The 22,541-nt window shown below is 50.6% G+C and overlaps 1 protein-coding gene across 1 annotated transcript in view; it reads right to left on the bottom strand.

The window, feature by feature from the left end:
• Positions 1-10,636: 10,636 nt before the first annotated feature.
• Positions 10,637-22,541, bottom strand: part of VAPB (VAMP associated protein B and C) — a 53,790-nt gene continuing 41,885 nt past the window's right edge. Inside the window, exons 3-6 of the mRNA XM_058686076.1 lie at positions 20,870-20,973; positions 17,209-17,289; positions 15,118-15,294; positions 10,637-12,120 (exon numbers count right to left, since the gene is read on the bottom strand). Of these exons, the coding sequence (XP_058542059.1) occupies positions 11,962-12,120; positions 15,118-15,294; positions 17,209-17,289; positions 20,870-20,973 (521 nt within the window). The 3' untranslated portion in view covers positions 10,637-11,961. The remainder of the gene's footprint in view (positions 12,121-15,117; positions 15,295-17,208; positions 17,290-20,869; positions 20,974-22,541) is intronic.

Genomic DNA, 22,541 nt, shown 5'->3' with positions numbered 1-22,541 from the left:
TCAATAATAAATAAACATTAAAAAAAAAGAAAGAAAGAAAAGAAACTAAGAGGTGCCTGGGTGGCTCAGTCGGTTAAGTGTTTAACTCTTGATCTCAGCTCAGGTCTTTACCTCAGGGTTGTGAGTTTAAGCCCCATATTGGTCTCCACACTGGGCATAGAGAAAGGAAGGAAGGAAGAGAGAGAGAGAGAAAGAAAGAAAGAGAGAGACAAAGAGAGAGAGAGACAGAGAGAGAGAGAGAAAGAGACAGAAAAAGAGAGAGGGAGAGGAAGGAAGGAAGGAAGGAAGGAAGGAAGGAAGGAAGGAAGGAAGGAAAAGAGAGAGAGAAAGAAAGAAAGAGAGAGATGAAGAGAGAGAGAGAAAGAGACAGAGAGAGAGAAAGAGAGAGAGGGAGAGGAAGGAAGGAAGGAAGGAAGGAAGGAAGGAAGGAAGGAAGGAAGGAAGGAAACTAAGCAAACAAAACACTGGGATTTAGTAACTTGGGAAGGGGGATAAAGGTTATATATAAAAGGGAAATATGGGGGCACCTAGGTGGCTCAGTTGGTTAAGCTTCCGACTCTTGGTTTCGGCTCAGGTCATGATCTCACAGTTCATGAGATCGAGCCCCGCACTGGGCTCTGTGCTGACAGCTCGGAGCCTGCTTGGCATTTTCTCTCTCCTTCTCTCTCTACCCCTCCCCTGCTCTCTCTCTCCCTCTCAAAATAAATAAATAAATAAACAAACATAAAAAAATACTATCGACAATAGCGAGATTATGGAAAGAGCCCAAATGGCCATCGACTGATGAACAGATAAAGAAGATGTGGTTTATACATACAATGGAAGACTACTTGGTGATCAAAAAGGATGAAATCTTGCCATTTGCAGCAATGTGGATGGTACTAGAGTGTATTATGCTAAGTGAAATAAGTCAGCCAGCCACAGACAAGTATCATAGGATTTTACTCATATGTGGAATTTAAGAAACACAACAGATGAACACAGGGGAAGGGAAGGGAAAATAAGATAAAAACAGAGAGGGAGGCAAACCGTAAGAGACTTTTACTTGTATTTTTTTAACGTTTATTTATTTTTGAGACAGAGAGAGACAGAGCATGAACGGGGGAGGGTCAGAGAGATCATGACCTGAGCCGAAGTCGGGCGCCTAACCGACTAAGCCACCCAGGCGCCCCCATAAGAGACTTTTAAACACAGAGAAAAAACTGAGGGGTGCCGGAGGGAAGGTGGGTGGGGGGATGGGCTAGACGGGGGATGGGCATTCAGGAGGGCTCTTGTTGGGAGGAGCACTGGCTGTCATATGGAAGGGATGAACCACTAAATTCTACTCCTGAATCCATTACTACACTATATGTTAGCTAATGTGGATTTAAATTAAATAAATAAATAAAGTATAAGCAAATAAATAAATAAGTAAATGGGAAATATAATCGTAGAACAGACAATACCTTGCTGTGAACAATATTTAAATCTTTATCAAGCAAAAGGATACCAACAGAGCCAAAAACTGTGACATAACACTATGAGAGAGAGGGAAAGAGACTGTGTTTCAGATGGGGGTGGAGAGAAAGGTTATATTGGAACTAATCCTTACCTTCCTTAGAAGGAAAACTCAAGAAAAAGTAATATAGCCACATGATTAAGACATACAAATGCTAGGGGCGCCTGGGTGGCTCAGTCAGTTGAGCGTCTGACTTCAGCTCAGGTCGTGATCTCGTGGTCGGTGAGTTCGAGCCCCGCGTCGGGCTCGGTGCTGACAGCTCGGGGCCTGGAGCCTGCTTCGGATTCTGTGTCTCCCTCTCTCTCTGCCCCTCCCCCGCTCATGCTCTGTCTCTCTCTGTCTCAAAAATAAACATACATTAAAAAAAAAGTTAAAAAGAAAAGAAATACAAATGCTAATAAGATTGCTGCCTGGACAAGCGGGAAGCAGGGCCATGAGGGTTACCGGCTTTCGTTGTGAGCCTGTGAGAACCGCTTTGCATGCGACACTATACACGGGACGGGCTTTGGTACAAGGTAAGAGCACCGCGAAACGCACGACGCGTGAAAAGATGCTCAGCATCACGCATCACCGGGGAGATGCAAGCCAAACCCATGATGAGCTGTCACCTCACACCTGGCAGAATGGCTAGACTCGGGAGCACAAGGAACGACAGGTGTCGGTGAGGGTGTGGAGAAGTGGGACCCACACCGGGTGCAGCCGCTCTGGCAAGTAGGCGGGTTGCTCAGAAAGTTAAAACCAGAACGACCCTGTGCTCCAGCAATCCCACTACTGGGTATTTACCAAGACACTGATTCAAAGAGGTACGTGCTCCCCTGTGTTCACAGCCGCGGCGTCTACAAGCACCAAGTCACGAAAACAGCCCAAGTGTGTGCTGACTGATGAAGGGGTAAGGGAGATGTGGTGTAAAACGAGGGAACACTACGCACCCATAAAAAAGAAGGGAATCGCGCCAGGTCCAATGACAGGGATGGAGCTAGAGAGTATAATGCCAAGCAGAATGGCAGAGAAAGACAAATACCACAGGATTTCACTCCCACGTCGAACTGAAGAAACAAAACCAATGAGCAGAGGGTGGGGAGGGAGGGAGAGACAAACCAAGAAGCAGACTTTAAAAAAATGTCTTTTAACGTTTATTTATGTTTGAGAGACGGAGACAGAGTGCAAGCGGGGGAGGGGCAGAGGAGGAGGGAGACACAGCATCCGAAGCAGGTTCCGGGCTCTGAGCTGGTGGGGGGAGGGGGGGGACAGCCGTTGCGTTTGTACAAATCAGACTCATCCTCAGTGTCTGAGACTGAGGGAAACACCGGAGAAAATGCCCAAAGCACCAGCCCTGAGCTGCCAGCCCCTCCTCTTTGATGGTTTTATCATTACGAACAGAAAATGCTTTCTGTGCTTGGGAGTCACATTTAGGACCTTGGGCAATGTGACTGCAGGGGGGGTGGGGGGAGGGAGGTTGAAATATAACAATGGGTCTTGCCTTGACTTTAAAAAGCCTCCTGCTTTCTATACACATTTTCCTAACATTTTTGCAGTAGCATTAAAGGCACATTTTTCAAAAAGTCCATAACACGAATATTGTGTTTCTCCAAGTTTTTGCTTTTCTTCTTTGAAGTGATTTTGCTTGTCAAACGCTGCTAAGAACACAGAAACAGAAGTTCTACTCGGACTCGGACAAGCCTCGGCTCTAAGCGCACCTCCCGGGGGGGGGGGGGTTTCCGTTTCTGGGGGGTTGGCTGGGTCTCTCCCATCCCAGGACCCTGGCAACTTCCCCCGTGGCAGATGTGTCTCCTGACGCACTAGTGATGGGATGGGATACTAGTGAGAGAGAGAATGCCAGAACGGCTCCTGCGACCGTTGGCTGGAACACACCTCTCTGCCACAGCCTGGATCTAACCGTCTAAGGGTGACCACCGTTTTGAGCCCCTTACGGGACCGCCCACGGTCTGGGCTGCTGAAATGTGCCTCATCTGTGCCATGTGTGAAAAGGACCCCTGGGAAGCAGGGAGAGATGCTCATTTAGACTAACACAACTGTGACGCCGCTAGGAGAGGTCACAAATGGGAGCTCCATTAGTTGGCAATAAAGGATTATCTCCCGCTGCCCAATCCGTTCCTATGCACTCTGCCGCAAGTGATTTTCCCATTAGTAAAATACTGTACGTTTCTGCTTCCACACTCACACATGTACGCCTTTAGAATCTTCATTTTTGCTCTTCTACGACTGGCCCTTTGCACGGTAAGCCTTTACTTCCTTTGAATTTCCACCATCCCAGATCTTCACGAGCGTGTTCAAAGGGCCTTTACACATAGGAGAGGCAGCTCAGCCTCGTGCAAAGAAATGTGGACCGAAACTAAGAAACCGTGTGCCTTTTCCAGACGAGCAAGGATCGAAACATCAGACATCGCGACGTGCTGGTGGAGCACGCGGGGAGGCGGGCAGTGCCGGGACCACGAGCCGGTGCATCCTCCTTGGAAGACGACGTGGAAGTCACAGACTTTAAAATGCGAGCCCCCTCTGACTCAAACGTTCCTCTTCCAGACCCGTCCCAAGCTACTCTTGCTCACGCAAAGGGGTGATGCCATAGCCGTGTTTGTAGCAGCAAGACTAGAAACTACTTAAGGGCACCTCCACAGAGGGCTGGCCAAGTAAGTTAATTCCAGGCACATCACAGAGGGAAACGAGAGAGCCGTTAAGAAAATGCGTGTGGACACGAAATGATGTCGAACAGATGACAAAGTCAAAAAGCAACAGACACGGCAGGGCGGGTAGTGTGTGCTGTGTGTAAGAACGCACAGGGTATGTGCACACGGACACACGGGCAGGGGCGATCTCTGGAAAGAGTCAAACAAGAAACTGGAAACTCCAGGAGTCTCTGGAGAAGGGCAGTGGGTTTGGGCCTCAGGGGGGACTCTGTGGTATCTTTTGGACTTGCGTGAAGTCTTACAGTCTGCGTGTGTCACTCTCCCGAGAGAAGTTAAAATGTCCTCGTTAGCGTCTTAAAAATACTGTCAGATGGAGAACCGTCCACCACTGTGAAAGACAGAAGTCGCCCCACCTCGCAGACTTGGAAGCCATCTACACCAGCCAGGACTCTGTATATACAATCAGTGACAAATGCCCCCCACCCCGCTCCCCCAGGAAAGTGCAGGAATGCGTGCCTGGCCCCCATACTGAGTCTCCCTGGACCAGTTTCCTCATCAGTAAAATGAGGAAGTTGACCTAAGTCACCCCTTAAGTCGGCTCCCGTCACGCAAAGTATCTATGATTTTCCATTTACACGGATTTAATGTTCCTAAGAGTCGGTGAAAGAATAAAGCGACGGGCTCTAGTGTGTTCTCTAAAGCATATCCGAATGCTCTTAAGCCATCCATTCAAAATAATTTTACACTGAAGCATCCTTTAAATATATTCAGAGCACAGAATTTATTGAACAGAATACGGAGACAGCTAGTACAAAAGTTTATGCCTTGGCCGGACAGGTCTCATCAGGCTGACACGGAACATGTAAGAACATGCTGTGAATGGCTCCTTCGATCAGGGCACTGCAGAAATACATCTCCTTCCCTCCGGGAAACGTAAAGTCAGCCATAAAACCATGAATTTATTACATATCAGATAACCAAAATGTACGATGGGAAAGAGGCCTTTCCTGCACAAACTTTTAAAATGGATTCTATGTCAAAACAGGAAATAACAACTTAAAATACAGAAAAGAAACGTTAAGAACACGAAAGCATTCTAAGACGTCGCTTAAAATACTCGATTCCCAAGACGTTCCTGTACGTCGAAGTCAGGGCAAAAACACACGCCACATACTGCGGAGAGAAAGACGTAAGGCAGACCAGGGACGGCATGTGCCATCGAAATGACTCTTTGCTCACAGAGGAGAGGGGAAGGTGAGGGGGACCTTTAAACAGACCACTCTGAGTTTCTCAGAGGAAGTTTCAAATGGCAGCAGTTTATAAATTCTTTAAGAAAGGAAATGCGAGCCGCAGAAACGAGAGCCAAATGCATTTTGCCGTCTTGCGTGTATACAGAAGCTTGCAGCACCTTACCGAGGCTGCTTACAAACGGAACACACAAAAACAAATCGCTCCCATTGATAACTTCCTCCGCATCTCCTACAGTATCGAACACACAGAAGGTAAACGGGTAAGTGGTTGCCAGATGAGTGACTGTTGGAAGCGGGCGGCTCTTGTACACATGGTCTCAGTATCGCAGACAATAAATTCTGACCTTTGAATCCAAGTAAAAGAGTCAATGGGAAAAAATATCCTTCTATGAATGCCGCGGGAGAGGGTAACAGCTCAGTGGAGTTTACTTCTAAGGTAACAAAAGAAAGATGGGAATGCAGGCATCCGGCTCTTCAAAAAAGAACCAGACCTTGTTCGTTATCACATGGAAAACCACGGAGACGACGTTGAGAAACATGCATGCTAATCTACATTCGGTTTTAAATCACAAAAAGCGATGCATCCTTGTTAGCCGTAATGCTCAGCCGTGCTGAGATATCTGCTGTGTCTACCCTAGCTGGTGTGCACTGAAGGGAAACGCGAAGTCAAAGGCAACCTGTTTGGCTGCGGCCGGCCAAGGCGTTGGGTGGGAGTCAAATGAAAGGCTGGGGCGGCAGCTGGGCCTGCAGAGGCCGGGCTGGGCTCCTGCCGCTCGTCAGGATGCAGTGAGTGTCCGTCAGTCCTGCACCCACGTCCATTAGCCAAATGATTAAATATACGTCAACCCTGTGCTATACAATAAAGTAATTCTAATAGGGCATTGTCACAGGATCAATGTTTCCTGGTTTCAAAATAAACATCAGCATTTATCTAGCAGCAGAAAACTATTATCCCAGGGTACTGTTTTATTCAACTGACATCTTTTAATCAAAGCAATCCATATTGTGGCAACATTCCAAGGTATCGTAATTGCAAATATCTACGGCAAGTTAGGTAATAGCTGTATTTTGGTTGCTGGCTTTTTCTGCCTCTTCTACAGAGTCGATGCAGACATTCTGTGATGAATTAATTCCATTAGGGAAAACATCGGAAGTGACTGTATGACTCGAGACCACGTCTCACCTGCCTCCACGGGTTCCCTTCTAACTATCAGACGCAACCGTTCGTGTGCGTTCGTGTCTCCTAGATGTTTCTGTAATGAAAACGAGTAAAACGAAACCTTGTTTTTCAGCGGCACCGATGTAGCTGAACACCCCCACGGAGGGAGGTCTGGATCCCCCCCGGCAAGGGGCGGGAGGCCTCGTGCACCCCAGGTAACACCCGGGGAGTCTGAGCCCCGTGGACCAGGGGTGCGGCAGATGGGACTCGGGCGCAGGGGTGAGCCGGCTGGGGGTCTCGCTGGAGACGCACGCTCACAGCCTTCCGGGCCTGCCTCTGGGCTGCTGCCCCCCGATCAGGGTCTGCTGTGACTCGCTCCCTTCCGTGACTTCCCGGAGAAGGGCAGCGCTGACTCGGGGAGAGGTCTGAGCCTGGCAGCTCGGCGGTTTTCAAACCCCGGCGGGCCACTTCCGGGATGCCAGTTTTAATGAACTGCCCTCGCTCCGCATTTAATTTACAAGTTATGTAAAGCCTCCGCAGAAAAGCATCCTCGCCACTGCCTCGCCGAGACAGACTGGCAATGTTCTTTCTACGGCCCCCAAATTCATTCCCCAGGAGCATCAGGCAGAGATCTTCAGGCGATGAGAAAATGGAAACACGCGCATTTCTGCACCGCCTGAAGTGTGTTTAGTTTCAAAAGGAAAGATAAAACGCATCTCGGCGAAGCTCGCTTCGTCTTCAGAATGAGCGCACAAGCTATGGAGGCGAACACATCGAGGTGCGCGGCCGGTCGGAGCGGCCGGGGCAGGGAGAGCTCGCTCAGCGGCCTTACACACGACTGCTCCGAGTGGGACCCGCTCAGAGGCACCCTTGGTGCCAAATGGGAGGATCTAAGCACTCGCTCGACTCAACCTCCCGGAGGTTCCATTTCCTCGTGTGCACAACAGAGCCCCCGTGCCCCCTGGGTCACCGCAGTCGGGAGGATTCGGCTCAGTGGCGGAATGTACCGGCAACGCTCGGCACGGCGCGGAGGGAGCGTCGCAACAGTGGCAACTTTCTCCAAAAGGCCCCTATCAAAGCGGCTCTGAGGAAGGCTACAAAAAGGGGAGGGGAGGGGAGGGGAGGGGAGGGGAGGGGAGGGGAGGGGAGGGGGAAGCCACCTACAGATCCAATCAGGCCAGGGCCACCCTGGGGGACCCCACTTTACGTGCGGCACGTGTGGTCTCCGAGCTGCCCTTCGGGTACCGGAGAGTAATCGCAGGCCGCGCCAGATCTGTGCACGGGGACCAGGGACATCCGTCCACTGTTCGGGGGGGCTTCCTAAATACGAGTCCGTTTCCGCTGGTCTTTGGAAGCATTCGCTTCCAGCCAGCGGCAAACACACCCAAGCTTAACCGAGACAGGGCTCCCCAGAGTGCTCGCTTCTGACAACTCCAGAGTTTGAGTCGGTCCGCCTCCAGCCGGACGGACTCAACACAAAGGGGCCGGGGAGGCCGCCCTGGAGCACAGGTCGCGCGAGACGCCCTCAGTGAGCTGCCATCGCCAGCAGGGGGCGCAGCGGCCTCTTCACCTGAGAAGGGCTGGGAGAGGGGCGTTACTCAAGGGTTCAAGGTGACTGACGCCCAGGTCCCATCTCTCTCGTTTTTTCCTTTTCAAACCAAGAATTCCACAAACCGTAACCAGAAACTTGTAAATGGTCCAGTTCTTTAGAGAAAGGGACTGAAAATGACAAACGCTGTTGCATTTTGGCATGGATTCTGAGTTTGCAAATATAAAGATTTGTGAGTGCAAAAAATATAGGCACCATTTGAAAAATGTTAAGCTACTTACATATGGTACATATGCTACACACACACGCACACACACGCACGCACACACACACACACGAGTTTGTTTTCAAATTAATTTGAAAGGCTATTTAGCTCTGAGCCATCACTGCATTCAGTTATATCTGACTCAACACAGCCTGCAAGTCCGCGCTGATATCTTTCGATAGCAATTCTGTTCCTGGGATTTGTTTGAAAGCGTTTAGGTTTTCACGGATCACTGGAGGTTCCTCATTTTTCCCCCTTCTGTGTTATGTAGGTATAAGCCGTCTCTCTAGGCATAAACTGTCCACTGGTAAAAATCAATTTTGATTTTATCAGTATTTATTACTGCTGGTGCCAGCAATTTAGAAGACTAGGGAGGGAAACGAAACATGCAAACTAGGAGAAGGAAAAAAATTAAAGCCGGGTCCTCATACCTACAAATAACACAGCCTGCTGTCTTCAAGAGGTATTTTGGTACTGTGTGGAGAGAGCTTAAATTATCAATTTAAAAATTCAATCAATAAAAATTTAGAGGACTCTCTTATTGCTTACATTTGCTTATGTATTTGTGGGCTTGGTGGCAGGTCCCTATGAGGGCACCGCTCCCAGAGGGGCTGGAAAGCGGTGCCCGAGGGCAGGCGGGGGGGGGGGGGGGGGGGGAGGGGTGGCTTGCTTCCGGGCTGGCACCCCGGCCGGCATCAGCCCTGCCCGCGCCAGGCCAGTTTGTTCTGATTACCTCCTCCTGGGGCAGGACAGACCCACGTCAGGGGAACACACATCCACCTCTTTGCCTTTCCTCTCATTCCTTCTCTTCTGTCATTCTCATCTGAGCAAAAGACACTCAAAAGGTGCGTACTCCTCCAGGTTCGAGATCTTGACTGTCTGTGGCTCCCGCAACGGTCCCAGACCCTTGGCAGTGCTTGCCCCCCACACACTCACCCTCTCCTGACACGCCCTTCACCAACTGCATGGTTCCATGACATCCAGTCTGCCCACCATCACCCTCCGTCTCTCCCCGGGGAGTTCCCTTCTTCTGCTCAGAAAGTTCCATAAACTAACATGCGCTCACCAAATCTTAACCTCCAAAGGAGAAAGAGATTTTACAGGATGATTAGTCAGAAAGAAGACAACTCTGGATCTCAAATTCAGATTTTCAGCTGTGAGCAAAGTGCCCTCATCTTTGAGAAGCTGAATGCTGGCTCCTACATATACATGAGACACTAAATCGCTTTGCAAGACCCAAAACAGAACGGATATCCGAGGCACTCTTTTCAAGAACTCACTCGCCCCAGGATAGGCACGGGCAGACTCCAGCCTCACCGGCCAAATCCCACCAGCCGTTCCTGTGAGTGAGGTTTTGTGGGAATGCACAGCCACGCCCTTCGAGAACAAGTCTGCAGCCCTCTGCTCTAGAGAAACGGGAACAGCTGGAGACTCTGCTGGTCACTTCCCGTCAAGGCCATCGGGTGCTGCCAGCCACGGAGAGTGGTTCGCTGCAGCTCCCACACCTGGACAGACTGGAGTCCGCTTACAGAAAATTCATGGCAGAAAGCGTCTCATTCTGTTCCGGAAGCCCCCGGATCCGCACGCACGAGAGAAGACTGGACACTAACTTCCACTCGGGTGGCCCTCCACGTCGGGCGCTCTCAACGCGGTCTGACCAACAGGTGTGTGGCTGAGAAGCAGGGCCACTCCGTGTTCACCGTGAGCACTCGGGACGCACAGGAACTTCTCGTGAAGACAGAAGCTACTTACTTACTCAGCCTACAGGCATCCAGCTGCCAGGCTTTAGGTCCCTGACCAGACCCCCAGAGCCACAGCCAAGGCCCTTGTGCCCCAGCCAAGTTCAGGAGCAATGTGACTCAAGTGAATGACTTCTAACGACCTTCTTCCTTTTGATGGATCTGTCTTTTCAAACCCACCCACTCCCTGGAGCCGCACTCAGCCTGCCTTTCACTAATCTTTCCTGCCTGGCTCCTTGACCCAAAGGAGAGTTCTTTTCCTACCGAAGGGCAAGGTAACGGAAGGGCGAGGGTGACCAGTTGCTTAAGATTTTCAACAGTTTTATTTTTATACTTTCAGTTGAAGCCAATGCCACACGCGCGCACACACACACACACGTATATAGCTATATCTATATTTAAATCATTAAACATGTATTTTCATTGATAGGGCTCATTTTAAAGCCAACCTTCCAATAACAAAATAATAACGAGGATCATAAAAATAATAATTTCCCCTCTACAGCAAAGGTGACAAAATGACAAAAGAACTCTTAATTCTGGGGCTTTATTTTAATTTTTTTTTCTTTTTAAGATGCTACATAGTCGAACAGAATCGGATTGGTCTTTTATGGCATAAAATTAATTTACAGTCAAACTCTCAATAACTACTTGACGACTATCTGAAGAGCCTGTGGCCCCTCTCCCGGCCCCCACCCAGCTGGCTCCCTCTCCGCCACCACCCTGCCGCCCCATTTCGGGCCAGGGCCACACGGGAAAGGTCAGGACCAGACTCGAGGCGCACGTGCTGGAAGTGTAAGTGGTGGCTGAGGGACAACGAAGGAACAAGAAAGAACGTCAGCTACTCTTCTCCATCAGAAAGGGTGACAGAGTTGACCGCTGATACTAAGAAAAATTCCCTCTCGATGACGGCTGTCGTTCGTCTACACAGACAAACACTTCGTGGCAGCTGTTCCCCAACGTTCACAGCACCCCCACCTGCATCGACGTGCAGAGCCCAGAGCCTCGGGAGGGGGGGGGGGGGGGGAGCCCGCAGCCCTCCAGCAGCACAGGTGATTTGGAGGCCACAGCATTAATCATGATCTCGTGGCAATAAGGAAACATGAGAGGAAATACATTAAATAAGTTAAATATGCGTTACACATCTCTGAAGAACAATTCCATCTCACTACATGAACCAACAGTAATTCAGCTTGGTCCCTTTAAGAGAACAAAGCATTGACTTTAATTTCCAAAGTGGTGGGTCAGTCGGTCACCGTCCGCCTCCCGCTCCCGACGGGCAGATCTGACGCTGCCACAGCACAATTCTTCTGGCTTCTGACCCTGTTCGTCAGTCCCAGGGAACCGACGGCCAGGGCAGAACGTGGAGAAGCAGCCCGGGGAGCGAGGGGGCGGGTGGGGGGTTGCTCTGGGGAGGGGACGGCCCTCCCCACCCCCACCGCACCGGGCTCCGGCTCCCGAGGGCCAGCACCAACCGGCAGGAAGACTGTCTCGTTCTAAGAGAGGTAATCAGTCCAGCCACACGTACCAAGGCTACAAATGTTTAAAATGACACTTCCAACATGCCATTATGGTTTAATCACGGTTTCCCTTGTCATTCACAAAGATCATTATGTTCCCCCGATCACTTACTATACATTTTTAACTTTCTAAAAGATTGTTACTTTATAATTCGTGTGTGTGTGTGTGTGTGTGTGCGCGCACGCGTGCGCACGCGTGGGGAGGGGGTAATTTAAAGGCAAGACCTGTGAGATGTCATCATACATTAACTTCTTTTGACACATGGTTATGATAAATTCAAACCCCACAGAATGGCGGGCCCGTCAACGCAGTGTGCCACCCTCCGCCTGCCGCGTCTACAAGGCGATCTTCCCTATGATCACACCGACAATGAAGAACAAAACCACGAGAGCAAGGAGCCGGGCGCCGAGGCCCTCCTCCTTCCCAGCCGTGGCTGACGCGGGGACGGGGCTGTGGCTCTGCACCGTCTTCCTCATGCGAAGTCCGTCTTCCTCCTACGGGAGCAAATGCACATTTTCAAAGACAACCCAAGGCCCCAGAAGCAGAAGTCAGCTGTACAGTTTAGCAGAGCAGGGTGGGCTTTTAAGCACAGACTTGGATCACGTGGTATGGTCCAGCCTCCTCACTTTTCAAAGGGAGAAACTGAATCCCACAGAGAAGAAGGCACTGGCTTGAGGCCAGGGAGAAAACGCTGCCAGCAGCCGGCCCCTCTTTCCTTCTACCCACCTACACGAGGCTGCCAGTGTACCTTTTTATACCACACATCTAAAGCAGGGCCTCGGTTCCCCATGACTTACAGAGAAAAAGCTCCCGACGGGGTCCGCCAGGCACATCTGAGACCTGGGACCACCCGCCGTCCTGGCCGCGTCTCCGGGCCACCCTTCTACACCCGACCCCAACCCTCTCTGTCCTTCTTCCTCTGATGAGCAGTCTTCCCTGCTCAGGTCATCAGTGTGTGAACGACAGGCATTTCCCGAAGCACAAATCTAAAAAATCACAAGAAGCTACACAGGTAGGGGGCCCACAAGGCTTCCAGTGCAGAGCTCTGTAGTTGATGAGTTACATGGAGACTGCTGGATAGAAAACAATGGTATCTGGAATAATATTAAAAATGTGACACAGTTTGATCAATGCATCTCAAATATTTTCGACTTAAAGCAAGGAATTCCCGCCAAAGGAGCAACATCCTTTTTCACATCTCTACAGACATTCGGCCACACTTTTCCCTCAACTACGTAGATATGCACAGAATAGAAACCCTTTCTTTCTTCACTGATCCCAAGGCCCAGTGCACATTCCTCAACAGGGCATGCGTCTCTCTACGTGGTCCCTGGCGTGCCTCCGGCTAACGACCCCGTCTGCTCGTCCCCAGACTCGTAGGTCCTGGAGACAACAGGCAGCCAGCCCGCCAAGCTGACTCTCCAGGCACTTGGGGCCATCTCTGCGGGACCACTCATCAGTCGGGTCTCCGGGACCCGTGTCCGTGTCTCCCCAGCGACCCCGGTCAGCGGGGAGCTCCTCCGTGGCAGGGACAGCTCACGTATGCACCCGCAGTGCCGGGTACAGGGGAGGGCCTCGAGAGATGTGTTGGCCAAACGACAGAGGGAAAGGACACAAAACAAGAAATCGGTGTTTGGCAGGATAAAGAATCTTCTAGCGTCAAGACTGGTCTGCTAGTATTGTGAAGATGTTCTGCTCACGGGGCATGGCCAACACCACTGCACAGTGATGAATGAGCGGCGTTATTCGATTAACTTCAAAAAAAAAAAAAAATGGGCACAGCAAAATACAGCATTTATTTTATTGGGTTTATATAGAAGCTATTCCTACCTATTTATCACTCTAAACGTTTCTGAAGAGAAATACACTCAAGGAGAAGCTTCAGGCAGATCTTAGGTTTTTAGCCAAAAAGTCAAGCGTCAGCTTCATAATTTACTCCATACTAAAAGTTACTGAATGAGGCAGATCAAGATTCCTGCAAAGAAAGAAGATGATGCCATTTTCCAGACACTGTCAGTTCTCCTGTATGTACTACACTGTCAGCACGAAAGAAGGAAAAGTCAACTGAGCTGAATTTCTCATGTGCATCTGGTGCCACGGTAGTTAAAGAGCGACAGTCCAGGGCCTGGTTGGGCAGCAGGACCGAGAAGAAGACAACAGGCCGGCCTCATACTTAAGCTGCAACAGAAGTTCCTAGGATCAGATGCCCAGAAACCTCTTCAAGACCCAAGACCCAAGACCCCGTCTGAAACACACATACTCTTAAAGCCAGAAGGGGCCTCAGACACGTTCTGTGAGTGGAGGCCCAGGAGACGCCGTGACCACCACAGATTCAGAGCGGGCCAAGTGTGAGCGCTCACTACCACAACACGTGAGGGCTCCGGGGCCAAATGAGGTGCGCCCTGCCTCCCCCCTCCCCCACCCGTGCAGCCCGACCCTCTAACGCCAGTGCCGACCCCTCCGTCAGCATCCGCCCACCGGAGACTCGCGGGTCTCCTTCTGTGGGCTCCACCTGTCTGCCGTGACAACTTCCTGTCTCCGAGCTCCTCACCACATTAGTAGTTTGTTGAGACCCTACTGCCCAGACCCACGTAGAATCTCCAAAATCCAGAATGACGCCTGTGTTAAAACAGAGTACAGGTCGGTATTTGCCCTCCTAAAAAAGGACTCTCATCCAGTGGGGATGGAGTAGGATTTGAAAATGGGAAGTCAGGATACCCACTGCGGTTTTGTTTTTAATCTCAGAATTTATCTTCAATTTATACTAGTGGCTTTGTTTCTCAAAGTGGCTTTGTTATGACAGAGGCTTTGTTTCTCAACACGAGGACAAGGGTCTGCAGGCTGAAGCGGGAGAATGGGAAAGATGGGGACTCTGGGGCACACAGCCCGGCTTCTCATCTCACTGACCGTGTGATCTCAGGCGAGTCACTTAACCTCTCTGTTCCTCAGTTTCCTCATCTGTAAAGTGGGGATGATGATAATCCCTACACTTCACCAAAGGGTTTAGAAGATCAAATAAATTATAACACACAAAGTACAAGGGAACAAGAATTTGAATAGCTGAGAAACTTCTGCTCAAGGGACGCTGGTTAATTACAGGGCAGGGGGTTGGTTGTTCAGAGCTCTTTTGAGAACCTGATGAAAGCCACAGACATCTCTCCCTGAGGAAAGAATGTGCAAATACAAAACAACTCTACAAATTCAGGGATTCATCAACTTCACCACCCAAGACCACAGGAGGAAAGCCCTTCTTTTCTGCAGATTGTCAGGAATAAAATACCACTGGGGCACCTGGCTGGCTCAGTCGGTACAGCATGCGACTCTCGGTCTTGGGGTCGTTGAGTTCGAGCCCCATGTTGGGTGTGGAGATTACTTAAAAGACTTATAAACTCTTTAAAAAAACAAAAAAGAAAGAAAAGACAAGAAAAGACAAGACAAGACAGAAAAGACAAGAAAAGACAAGACAAGAAAAAAAAAGAAAAAGCCATTACCTTGAATTGCTTGTTCTCCTCCCGCAGCCTCTGAACTTCACCTTGCAGCCTCTTACACTCCTCCATGACCTTCTTAACCTCAGTGTCATCCAAAGAGGAGCTCAGAGCTTTAGACACCGTTGGGGTTTCTGTCTTGGATGCGGTTGTGGGTATGATTTTATTTATTTCTACATCATGCTGTTCAGAAATAAATGAAAGCCCAAGTGTCACCAACTATGTAATAAAGGACTTTTTTATGCAAAGTAAAGTAGTTCTCAGCAAACACCACACGTGGTAGTGTTTCATCCACACTGTAAAATGCCACATTTATTTTAAAAATGGATCACTTTATCTAGTATCTTAATAATCTAAAGCAACGGGGCCCCAGAAATTATGGATGAGGGCAAATAATGAAGTTCGGCTGAGACTAATACTTCAAAGAAAGAGAAAAAGGGCCGTGCATACCGCACTAGCAAATCCCCGCCATGCAAACAGTAGCATATCGTAATCGTACAAGCTCAGGAGTTACTGGCCACGAGTTACTGTCACCAGGAAGCCCTGAACATCCCCAGGATGGGCTGGGACGGTGGAGGGGGTGACGGGGAGGCCAAGGAGAACGTGACACCGAGGGCGATTTATGTCACGAACTCAGAACTCTGAAGCTGCGTTGCAGGTGAAACGAGCTCGGCGTCTGTGATATTTCAATCCAGGGACGTGCGCGTCCCCCACGTCCCGGCCAAGACTGTCACGACGGCCTCCGGAGAGTGCCCGGGGCGGGGATGTTCAGGTGTGCTGGGGAAAATAGAACAGGCGGGGACCAGCGTGCTGAGGGCTCCGTGCGGCCCCCCGGAAAACGACTAGCTCTCCCTATCGCACCCTCGGGCTCGACCCCTCGTCTTCCAGAGGAGAGGAGGGGTTCCTGCCAGGGCGCCCCCCCCCCCCCCCCCCCCCCCCCCCCGCCTCCACAAAGCTGGCTCGGCACAGGGCCGGGAGCCGAACAGCGATGCCGACCTTACCGGGATGTGCAGCGGGAAGAGAAAAAGCAACAACAAAACAGCCCACTACCCATCCGAGAAACAGGATAACGGCAGTGGTCAGTCACTGAGCAGGAAGAAAATACTAAGCAGTGGTGACACGTTATCAACAGCATCCCTGGACGCTGCTGTGGACGATGTTAACAATGTGAGCGCTTCGATTTCCCAACTCCAGCTATTAACAGCCAGGGTAGTTGAATATTCTGTGTGTTTCAAACAGTGCTTTTAATACAATTGAAGCTTTTCTGACTAGGTTGAAAGAAGGTCCAAATTAGCACTTCGGATACAGTCTTCTCTCTTCAACTGGCCACAGGCAAGGGCCATGACAGGCTTGTCCCTTGACTTCCCAGAGAAAAGCCAGTCGACAGCTTGGAGGAAGCCGGTCCTTTCAGCGACCCCCTCCGGCAACACGGGGGGGGGGGGGTGACTCCCAATGGAGGCGATGATTCCGCCCCCACCCATGCACAACGGGCAATGTCTGGAGACACCTTTGGTTGTCACACGAGAGTGGGGACTACTCGCATCTAGTGAGCAGAGGCCAGGGGTGCTGCTGAACAGCCTACAAGGGCCAGGATGGGCCCCCAGCAGAGGATGACCCACCCCGATGTTAATAGTGCTGAGGTTGAGAAACCCTAAAGAGGCAGGAGGGGGAAGGGGAAAGAGCGGACGGACAGGGAGACCCGCGACGGAGGTCTGTGGAACAGAACCCGAGAGCCTGTCCGTCAAGCACCATGATCAACGGCAAATTATTCCCTGTTTCAGACTCACCCACTGTTTTACAGCAACCTATAACTTTGCCAAGTCAAAGAAGTGCTTTAGGATTTAGGACATTGCAACAGCCAACAGGTTGCACTTTTTAAGAAAAAAAAAATTGTTTCAATTAGGTGTCTTTCTGCAAGCCTCTCAAAGGCTGATTTCCTGGAGGCCCGCTTACTTGTTGACTTCAGCTTATTTTTTTCATCACACGTCAGAGGAAGGAAAATAATTTGCCAACTTAAATCTTGGTTTTGTAGGAGATGGTATGCAAATAAGCATCAGCTTGCAACATTCAATTATTGTTAACCGTAAACATACTTACTGGTTTATCATTTTCTGCTGGCAATTCAAACACACATCTAAGTTTTGAATCCATAAGGTCTTCCGGTTTTGCCTCCTTCCACTAAAACAATTTAAATTTAATAATCAAGATATTACAAAGCTGCCGGAGGAATGATTTTCTTCCTATAACTGACAATTTCAGAAAAACACTCTCAATGAGGAAGCCCTGATGTGTATCGAATAAGGAACTTAGGTCTGCAGAGATTTCAGTAGTTCTAACGACAAGATTAAACACACAGCTTTCCCTGAACGCTTATCACGCTTCACAAGCCCAGTCCCGCCGCCCGATCCCTCCACACCAACCAATGCTCCTCCCTGCTGCTGCTCTATGGGAAGCGCGTGGAACAGAGACGACTGACCATCACCGAAGGAAGAGGAATTGTCTAAATTACGTCCGAATGACCGGAGGCAACTTTGGCTCTCCTTAGGAAGACAAAATGGACTTTGCGGGATACACCCTTCGTAGAGAGAGGAAACGTACACTACCTGGGAGTGGACTTAGAACCACACTGCCCACTACCAATGGGGCACAGCTAGCAAGCCAGTGTCCGGGTGGCCCCCCACTCCCTCCAGCCTGCTGGTGGGAACACCTTGCCGGCTAAATCAAATCCATGCTCTGGCATGATGTGCTCCTGGCTCGATCCCCCTCCTCCTGGCAGTGAGGACAGGAACCCCAGGGCATGCTGAGAAGTGCAGGCCAGCACGGCAGGACGTTTACACTACTCCCCCCTCACCCGGGACCATGCAGGAGGCAGCCAGAGCAACAGTGGTCGCAAGAGCCAGCAACGCGCCAAACATCAGAGCGGCCAGATGCATCGGGGCAGGTCCATTCAGTGGAACCGCACGCCATTCAAGTGATACCAAAGAGTGTTTGCTTGCACCGAACATTAAGTGAAGAAGCTAGAAACAAGATCTTAAGTTTGTTCCTCTGTACGCACACACGAGCACACGTCTGTGTGCGTGTGTGTGTGTGTCAAAAGAGCATCAAGCAAGGATCGCCGCTGGACGCTACAACCACCGGGTGAGGGCGAGACTGCTGGCGAGCAGGACGTTCACATGGTCTCCAAGTACCTGATTACTCAAGGGTATCACAGAGTACCTATTCCCCAAGGGGCAACTGCGCTTGGACGCGGGGACGTTGGCAGTCACCTCACCATCGCAACCAAGTGATCCAACTTAGCATCACCAATAGAGGGACGAGCCAGTACTCCGTGCCTCCTGGTACGGTGCATACAGGATGTTACTTACGGAATATTCTTGCCAAAACGCATTTAACCTGAATGTGATCGTGAGGAAATAACCGAACAAGTCCAGAATGTGGGGCGTACAACAAGCTAACTGGCCTGGACTCTAAAAACTTCAAAGCCACGAAAACAAAAAAGGTTGAGAGTACTCTACTAGACTAAGAACCACTCCAGGCCAGTCTGGAGTAACTGGAAAATGCTGCATCAGGGTCTTTCTGCTAGATAATATGACTGAATTAACGCCAATTTTCTCAGCCAGGGGGACAGTGCTGTGGCTACGCCAGAGACTGTCCCCGCCCTGAAGCACGCACGACCGAAGAGTCGTGAAGCCTGCATCTTACAACCAAGCGGTTCAGCGAAAAAAGAGTTTACAACAGAAATGAAGCAAATGTGGCCAAGTGTTAGATGGTAAATCTGGGCAAAGTTTATATGAGTAGTCACGATATAATTTTTTCTACTTCCTGTACATCAAAACACACACAAAAAAATAGTTTAAAGAAATGGCACAAGGCTCTCAAAAACAGTGGTTAGGTCGAGCATAAAAAAACCTTTTAGTTTGGGGGCGCCTGGGTGGCGCAGTCGGTTAAGCGTCCGACTTCAGCCAGGTCACGATCTCGCGGTCCGTGAGTTCGAGCCCCGCGTCAGGCTCTGGGCTGATGGCTCAGAGCCTGGAGCCTGTTTCCGATTCTGTGTCTCCCTCTCTCTCTGGCCCTCCCCCATTCATGCTATGTCTCTCTCTGTCCCAAAAATAAAAATAAAAAACGTTGAAAAAAAAATTAAAAAAAAAAAAAAAACCTTTTAGTTTTAGTTACTTTTGGTTTTATTTTTGCTTACGTGTGTATTTCCACGGCTTCCTACGATGGACGTTCCCTAGAAGAATTTTTAACTCTTATAAAAATCATCCTAAAGGGAGCGAAACGGGGGCCTGGCCTACGACGGCCCTCAGACACGGCAACTCTGGACTCCGTGCCCGGTGTCGGAGACACACAGCACGCTGGGTCCCACGGCAACGGAGTCAGTTGGGTTTTTAGCCCCATTTTACAGGTGACCAGACCCTAGGGAGAGTTAATGAAAACTGCCCGCGGCCACAACGGTAGGAAAAGGCAGGACTCAGCTCCACACCACAGACGCCCAAGCCCACGCTCTGGTCTCTGAGCCATGCAGCCAAAGCCAAGCAGAACACACTCTTGGAGTCCCCAGCGTCCCATCTGCCACGTATTTCCTCGCTCACACAAATCAACGTGAAGTGACACTTCACGTTCTGGGAAACAGAAGAGAAAGTAGTGAACGCCTCAACAATCATTCTTAGGAAAAGGGGAAGATCGCCTATTATCACCAATCTCTCTCGAACCTCAAAGTATCTGGCTTCCCCTTTATTTCCTGCCCCAAACGTGAACATCCACCAGGATGGCCAGTAATGCTTTTCTAAGACTGACCGAAAAGGCCGAGCGGTGACACTGGGACGAGGCGGGAAGCTGTGCGTAAAAAGCCCTCAGCACAGAACTTTGGAAGAGAAAAACCACAGTGCCGTGTGAGCCACCGCAGTCTCACGTCTGCAGGCACACCTCGGGTGACCAGTCTCCTAGCCTGGGCTGGCGAGCTGGAAAGTGATGGAAACGTTGGGAGAACCCTGCCCTTCTCTCCCATCCGTGAGGACTGGCCAGTCCGGCCTAGCTGGGGCGGTGGCCCAGGAGGTTATCCACACACGATTCCCATGGCACCAGAATGCCTGCTGATTCATTTAAATGCGTAAGGAGCCTATTTTCAGGAGAATTCCCATTACAATCTTTTTCCAGAAAACCCAGTAGTATAGTATCACTTATTTGTTTTATAAAAACAAAGCCATCTTATTTTTACCAAAATTAGAGACAGAGTTTAACACGTATTGAAGCAGAGAAAAATAAAATGAGGGAAACAAGGGAGGCGGGGGGGAATCCATGCTTACCAGAAACAAGCAAAAACTCAACCCTTAAGCATCAAAGGACATTTAGCATCCCACTCTCTCACGTCCCTCTGGGTTCTTGGGGGAGTGATGGGGAGGACACGGTAAGAACTATCCCGTATAATGAGAGGTATCCTTTTCTGTGGGGGATGGGAGGGGAGACACATAAAGGGGAGGGAATCCTCAAACATTCAAGACACCATCCATCAGAGCAAGGAAGTGCTGAAGCTAACGGATAGATATGAAAGTCAGAAGAGTATTCTGGAAAGTTACATAAAGTTTGAGAAAAACCAGAAAGGTAGTCAAAGTACAAACCTCCTTGAAAACAACACTCCCCTTTAAAAACAATGTTGACACATTTTGAAATGCATGCACCCAAAATTCTGTACCTCATCATTTTCTTTTAATTACTGAAAAAAAAAAAACAAAACAAGTAAGAAGCATTCAGTACTTACTACTGCTTCCATATCAGAAGTGTCAGTTGGAGCAAACATAGACTGAACCATAAACTTGTGTTTACTTTTCTCATTGGGATCATAATCGAAAGGCTGTAACATCACTGGGAAAGAAAATATTTCATTAGGAGGGTCAGAGCTTGGTTATCAGCAGCCATTTGTCACGTTCAAACTCTGTATTCTGGTCGTACGGCAGCTTTTACCAGGGCTCTCGCCCGAGCCTCCTGACACCCGGGCGAGGTTAGCAGGGCAAGACGACCGGCGTCTTCTCGGCTTTTCTGGGCTCAAGCCTGAGATCCAGAAAGGCCGGGGGCCTCGCCCCACGCCACACAGCAGGTAGCGGCAGAGCTGACTCGGGCGGGCGGAGGATTCAGGCCTCCCGACCCCCCGTCCGCCGCCCTTTCGCCACCGTGCGCCTGGCGCCACGTCTGCCACAGCCCTTGCGGGACCCGTGAACCGGGGGGGGGGGGGGGGGGGGGGGGGGGACAGCCCTTGCCGGTGGTGCTCCGGAGAACACGCCCAAACGGTCGCTTCAGGAAGTGAAACGATAATCCAAGACATTTAAGTGACTGTTTACTTCTCGCTTTTCTCTGTCCCGTTTCCCATATAAGGCATTCAAGGTAGTGCTGCAAATACGATCTGGCCGACAGGACGTTAGGAAATGTTCACAGCCTGCACACTCACAGCGAGGGGCAAACACCACCTGGGTACACCCCACATTTCCTCCCCAAACCTGGAGGGGCCTCCCAGAAAGGCTCCCTTGGCTAAGTCACACCCACTGCACTGAGGAGGCCCCCTCCCGTTCCCACTGGCTTCCTTAGAACCCACCCTCCTCGTTAAATGGTGGCGGCTTTATTTTTGTTTTAATTTTTCTTTTACGTTTATTTTTGAGAGACAGAGAGACAGAACGTGAGCGAGGGGGGGAGACGCAGACTCCCAAACAGGCTCTGACGGCACAGAGCCCGACGCGGGGCTCGAACCCATGAGCCGTGAGATCGTGACCCGAGATGAAGTCAGATGCTTAACCGACCGAGCCACCCAGGCGCCCCAAATAGTAGCGGCTTTAAAACACAGCATCTGCTACAAGGCTCTGGCCAAAGCACACACCTGGCTAAGTTCTCCGACACACAACCTCTTCACACGCAGGGAAAGGCATCCGGACCCCGCCAAGAGCCGACGTGGACTCGGCACCTCCCACGCGCAGGAACCCGGGCTGTACTTCAGGTCTACTATTAGCTCATTTAGTCTGTGCGAGGTAGGTACCGCTCCGGAAGTTGTTTTAATGCCCGTTGCAGGCGAAAAAACCGAAGCACAGAAAGGTTACCCGACTCGCCCCGAGGTCACAGCACGAAGGGGCGGACGCTCAGAGCGGGCGGGCCTCCGCCAGCGACCGAGTCCCCACCCACTAAGGGCGCCAGCCGCCGTCGTTCTCCACCGGCACCTCTGCCGTGCAACGCTCCCCGGTGTCCTCCTGCCTCTGAGCCCCCCTCTGAAGTGCCATGACCAACCGCCCCTGCAGCCGAGAGGGGGCCCGCGTCCGCCACCCTAGCTTACAAAGGAAGAGCAACACACGGAAGCGACTTCCTCAAAGCCACGGTGCCAGGAAGCAGCACAACTTCTCCGAGGGGCCAAGTGCAAGCCAGCACCCCCTTCGGCCACACCGGTCGCTCCA

This window comes from Neofelis nebulosa, chromosome 9 (assembly GCF_028018385.1).
Source record: "Neofelis nebulosa isolate mNeoNeb1 chromosome 9, mNeoNeb1.pri, whole genome shotgun sequence".
Lineage (NCBI taxonomy): Eukaryota > Metazoa > Chordata > Mammalia > Carnivora > Felidae > Neofelis > Neofelis nebulosa.
The sequence above is the reverse complement of the archived record's forward strand: the minus strand, read 5'-3'. Positions and strand labels throughout refer to the sequence as shown.